This window comes from Dermochelys coriacea, chromosome 4 (assembly GCF_009764565.3).
Source record: "Dermochelys coriacea isolate rDerCor1 chromosome 4, rDerCor1.pri.v4, whole genome shotgun sequence".
Classification (NCBI taxonomy): Eukaryota; Metazoa; Chordata; order Testudines; family Dermochelyidae; genus Dermochelys; species Dermochelys coriacea.
Window position 1 is genome coordinate 41578155 of NC_050071.1, and position 6000 is coordinate 41584154.

The 6000-nt window shown below is 52.0% G+C and overlaps 1 protein-coding gene across 1 annotated transcript in view; it reads right to left on the reverse strand.

The window, feature by feature from the left end:
• Positions 1-5458, reverse strand: part of QRFPR (pyroglutamylated RFamide peptide receptor) — a 52226-nt gene extending 46768 nt beyond the window's left edge. The window contains exon 1 of the mRNA XM_038399616.2: positions 4738-5458. Within this exon, the coding sequence (XP_038255544.1) occupies positions 4738-5077 (340 nt within the window). The 5' untranslated portion in view covers positions 5078-5458. The remainder of the gene's footprint in view (positions 1-4737) is intronic.
• Positions 5459-6000: the final 542 nt, after the last annotated feature.

Sequence of the window (6000 nt, forward strand, 5' to 3'; positions counted from 1 at the left end):
TATGGGGGTCAGATGGCACATGGCCAGGATTAATCACCGAATTTGGTCCAGTGGTTGGATCATTAGCTTCTGGGTACTGACAGGGAGCGTGACATGAACGCTGATCCATGCTATAACTGATTCTACCTAACCAGGCAGATCACTGTCAAAGTCAATAGGGCTCCACATGGATGCAGGTATCCACCCATGCGGATCCAATTGTTGGGTAGGGGCCCGAGTCACCACCTTTTGTCAGACTAGATAATCATAATGGTCCCTTCTAACCTTAGTATCTATGAATCTATGTGAAAACTCACTCACAACAGGGGAGAGAAAAAACATTGTAAAACCACACCAAAAAAATTAAGCGTCTAATCCTTTTTTTTGAATCTTGCTAAGGCCTTGACTTCAGTGATGTCATTTGGCAATGAGCTCCACAGAATAATTGTGCAATGAGAAAAAAGTATTTCCTCTTATCAGTTTTAAACAAACAATCTCCTTATTCTTGTACTGTGAGAGCGAGTAAATAGAAGTACCCAAATTTACCTGCTCATGTCCCCTCTTCTTGACCTTGGACAAGATTCACAAAGGGATTTAGGCCACCTAACTTCACTCAGAGGCGAAGCACAACTGTTGACAGTGTGGGGCACAATTTAAAGGTTCTGGTGGGAACCTGGCAGCAGAGGCAATGCCTGGGTAAAGTATGCCATACTGCCCCATGGGCTGCAGCCTGGCCTCACAGTCACTTACTGAGTTTTCTTCAGTGCAATGCAGAGCAGCTTCCCAGAACCTCCTAGCTCAGAGCCAGCTCCTGGCCTGTCCCACCTTTGTCCACAAGCTCCCGGTCCCGCCAGCCTTTGGCCACAGGATCTGAGCCCTCCCTCCACCCACCCCAGCTCTATTCCTGGTTCCATGATGGACTCTGAGCTTGAACAAGGCATCTGGGCCAAGTTCTCAGAGTTGCAGGTGCAGCCCCTGAACACACACTGTCCGCATAGCTGCATGAAGTTAAATGCAAGGCCTCCCCCCTCTATAATGGGCAAACCCCACCCCACTCCCAGTGGTGCACTGCAGCTTGTAAAGCACTTTGAGACTCCTGGAGACATGCTGCTGGAGCAGGGCAATCTGATTGCTGCACTAGGGAGACAAGCCTGGTCAGCTAGCCTCATAGACCATCCACGCTGCACTGAGACTCCCAGATTTCTGCCAGCCTGGGGTATCTCTGAATGTTCTTTGCTCATTGGGCAGTGCCCCTCCATCCTTCCCCCACCTCCAGCAAGTAGCTTGGGCTGTCTGGAGCATGCTGTGCCCAGTCTGTAATCCTCAGCCCCCTCAGTCAGGGGCACATGCAGGAGGCCACCCTATCTGGCAGCTGCTACTGGCTGTGTGGAAGGACAGGCCACGACAGGAAGCACCTCCAGCCAAGGATGGCATTGGTGCCACTGGCAGGGAAGGGAAGGAGCCAGGCTGCACTGGATGGACCCCTCACCACACTCTTCCTGGGCTGGGATTCAGTGTCACTTCCTCTCTGAGAGAGCCCAACCACCCCTTCAGGTTCCCAGGGCACAATCCATCCTTAATCCCTTCCTGCCTATGCTGCAGCCAGGGGACAGGAGGCAGCAGGGTTATGCCAGTGGCCAGCAGCAGCCTGGAGGTGTTAGCTGCATTTTGGTGCTGCGCAAGGAGAAAGTGATGTCTCTTTCCAGCTGCAGAGGGTGGTGGGAAGAAAGAAAGGACGAGCTCTGCAAAGACATGGGCCAAGGCAGCTCCTGGGCAAGGCAAAGGGAACGAGGGCAGCAGCCCTCACCAGATGGTTCTGACATTAGTGTGAAGCCTAGCAGAAATCTGGGGGTGTATGTGACCCTAAATGCCCCCCCCCACACACACACACACACATAGCCTCTGCTGCCATTTAAGGAACACCAATACCATTTTTCATGAGAAAGGACTGACCTAACTTAGGCCTCTACTTCCAAGAAAGGGTTCACAGCCATGAATCCCAAGCAGCAGGAGTGACCTCCCATTAGGCACTTAAGTGAGAGTGACCAGATGTCCTGATATTATTGGGACCATCCCAATATTAGGAGCTCTCCTATATAAGACACACTATACTCCTTCCCCAAGAAAAATCTGTCCCAATTTTTCCACACTTGCTATCTGGTCACCCTATCTAATCTAAGTACGCTTTGAGGGGCTGGGCATAAGTCCCACCCCTCTCCTCAGCAATTCCTATTGGCCATCTTGGGTAACTCCCTATTCATTGTGCTGGCTTTTGTAAATCCCATTCTAAGGGACTTCTTCACATGCATTGTATAAGGAGCCTAGGGGCCTAACTCAGGTCTGTGGGTTCCCCTAGGCATTAGGAGGCCTAAAAGTTAGCTGTTGCAACAATAAGTCTAAAGGTATATCTACACTGCAAAACAAACACACGCCACAACAATGAGTCTCAGAGCCTGGATCAATTGACTCAGGCTTAAAGAGCTTGTGCCATAGGGCTAAAAAAAGCAGTGTAGACATTCCCACTCAGGTTGGAGCACAGGCTCTGAAATCCAACATGCATTTCCATTATAATCAGTATTCCTGGCTGCTATGCATGGCAGAATCATCCCTTTTATTTCTTCACTTGCAATTGTCATACTGAGTTCAAAGATCAAAAGAACAGAGACAGAGTTGAGTCATTCTCTTCAGAATTGTTGTTTAGCAGCACTACTGCATCTGCCTGTCCTTTTCTTTAACTTCACGTCTCTGCAGCTCTATGTTGTGACAACAATATACACTCTAAAATTCCACTGAATTCAATGGGAGTCTGGCCAGTGGTCCATCACCCACAAGAGGCAAGTAAATCCTAAAGACGGTACCTTTGTACACTGCTCTTAACTTTCACATTCAGATCATAACATGAAAACTTCCAAAGCCCTGCAGTTCATGACCATTTATCTATTTCACCCATTCATCATATTATCTATGCACTGTAAAACAAAAGGAAAGCCATTTATTCAAGAAATTTAGTCTGTGAAACACCTTTAAAAACTAAAGACACTTTGTCCTAAAGTATAAATGAGTTGACTTTGAAGAGGGGCTTTTATTCTCCTCATTCTGTTTGGTCAGTGACTTTGTCCAGCCCAAATGAATGGGACCCCCTGTAATGCAATCAACCAAAGGACCCATTTTTGCTAACAAAGGCAAAATGGACCTGACTTGAAGTGCATTCACATCAATGGAACTGACTTCCACAAGTTTTGGCTCAGACCTTCTTTTGCATTTGTCAGCAAGAATGTATCCTTGGAACAAAAAACTACAAGATACATGTGTTATGTCACCACCATACTACATCCAAAATTCTGCAACTTTACCAGACTGCAACTTTCACCAGACTCTCAGGACACAGCTGTTTCAAGTTGAATACAATCTGTTAATTTAGTCCAACCCTGATGTGATCTAGCCATTCTTGAAACTCTGAAGAATAGGGGGGTACACTGTAAATTTAGATTAAGTGGGTCAGATTTGTAGAATCAGAGCCCTAATCCTAAAATGCAAGAACAGACTACAAGTGAGTAGGCAAAAGCAACAGCTCTAGAGTGAACCAGAAAAGTTATCTGTTGTGAACAGAGACTTTCAAAGGTTTGAAGCATCAGTTCTGAGCTATGAAAGTATGAGAGCTTTCACTCTAGTAGTGATACCTACCAATGGAGCATTATGAAGTAACGTTGCCAGATCCCCCCTAGTACAAAAGATTTTCAGGAAAAGAAAACGGCTGCCACAAGAAGATCGCTACACCCTGCCTTGTCTAGTCAAAACAATCCATGTGTCCTAAGAGGAAAACAATTTCTCAAGAAAATATAAACCCTAAAAACCAAGTGTTTTGTCAGCAGCTAGGTAGAGGGGCAGCTAAATAAATGCTTGCCTCCTTTCGAGAGACAAGGTGGATGAGGTAAAAAGAAAAGGAGGACTTGTGGCACCTTAGAGACTAACAAATTTATTTGAGCACAAGCTTTCCCGAGCTACAGCTGGATGAGGTAGTATCTTTTATTAGACCAACTTCCTTTTGGTGAGAGAGAGAAAAATCCTATCTTTAGAAAAAGACCTGAAGAAGAGCTCTGTGTACGCTGGAAAGCTCGTCTCTCCCCCTGGTCCAATACAAGTTATTACATCACCCACCTTTCAGAGTAGCAGCCGTGTTAGTCTGTATTCGCAAAAAGAAAAGGAGGACTTGTGGCACCTTAGAGACTAACAAATTTATTAGAGCATAAGCTTTCGTGATGCATCCGATGAAGTGAGCTGTAGCTCACGAAAGCTTATGCTCTAATAAATTTGTTAATCACCCACCTTGTCTCTCTAATACCCTGGGACGAACGCACCTCTACAAATACACCGCATGTCACCTTTTGACTGAGCCCCTACGCAAAAAGCATTTGCAGGTTGCTTGGAGGATGAGAAGTGCGAAATAGTAGCATCTTCCCGGGTGACACCCAGCCCATTCCTTAGTCCTGGGGGACCAAAGCGATCTACAGGGCGTTTGCCACCCGCATCCCCCGCTCTGGTCCTCCAGCAGAGCTCTGTTGCAGGCGGGCGCGTCTGGTGACCGCAGGGAGTGGGGGGGGGGGAGAGAGACGCGAACTCCCGCCCCCCCCCCGCCCCCCTACGAGAACGGGACGTGGGAGAGGGGCCGAGGCAGGGCTCCCGGCGCAGGAGAGGCTGGCTCCATCCCGACAGCCCCGGCCGGCGAGAGGCGGTGGCGGGGGGGGGGGGCTCACTCACCCCCCAGCCCGTGAGAGGAAACGTTCTGGAGCATGGTGAAGGGGACGCAGAAGAAGGCGATGAGCAGGTCGCTGAGCGCCAGGGAGCAGATGAAGATGTTGGTGACGGTCCTCATGGCTTTCCTGCGGGTCACCACGGAGAGCACCAGGCCGTTGCCAAAGAGCGCCAGGGCGAAGATGAGCCCGCAGACCAGCCCGAAGGCCAGCTTGGTGCGGCCGGGCAGCTCCGGGAGGTAGACCAGCGGCTGCAGCCCGTAGAGCGCGATGAACTGCTCCCGAGTCACGTTGTTCTCTCGCAGCAGCCGGGCGAACTGCTCCGGGGTGATGATCAGGGAGCGCATGGCGGGGGCCGGCGGGGCGCCTCCCCCCGGGGAGAGTCCGGCCGCCGGGCGGAGCGCGGAGCTGCCCGGGGCCGGGGCGGGCGCGCACTAGGGCTGTTGGCCTGCGCGGCTCCGCTTGGCCAGCGCTCCTGCAGGCTAGGGCGGCTGCCTTCGCCGCTCAGCCACGGGTGGAAACGCCCCTTGGAGGAGGCCCGAGAAATAGTCGGGGGCGAGTTGGCGGGAAAGAAGGAAACCAAGCGAGCGGGAGACCGGAGGAGTGAGACGGCCAAGCGTCGGTTTGACCGTAGCCCAGGCTGGGGGCAACCTGGACCCCGTTCCCCGTTAACGGGCCGGGAGCGCGGAGAAAAAGCAGCTCAAGGCTGCAAGTTTACAGCCAAGCTGAGGAGTGGAAGCGGCGCCGGCGGGGGCTTCATCTGAGGCCTCGGCCCAATCAGCGCCCAAAGGCGCCCGCCCACCCCCCCCCCTTCCCCTTGAACGCCCCCCGAGAGCAGCTGGGCTCGCCGGTGTTTGCGGCCTTCGCGGGAGGGGGCGGCCAGGCGGCTGGCTCCTGGGGGGAGGAAGGAGCGAGCCCTGCTGTCTCCCCTGGGGCGAGCCGGTGTGGGTTTCTGCGTTCACTCTTTGCCTCGTTGTCGGTCAACAGCGAGCTTCAAACCATCGTCTGGGAGTTGGCAAAGTTTGTATTCCGGCTGCGCGGCCCCGCGCTTAAAGTCTGTAAAACACCGGGCAATGCGCTCAAGGCAAAAGAGAGCCACTTACCGGCTCCTCCATAGGGTGGCCCCGTGCGCCAGTGCCGCCCCAGGCCTCCACGGAGCTCAAGGCTGGGCCCAGAAGCCAGACAGCCCCATGCCCTGTTTTCCACTTTCTGCTGAGACGGGCTCACTGTTCTTCTCTCCTTCACCCTCCCCCCCTTTCCCATCTCCTTT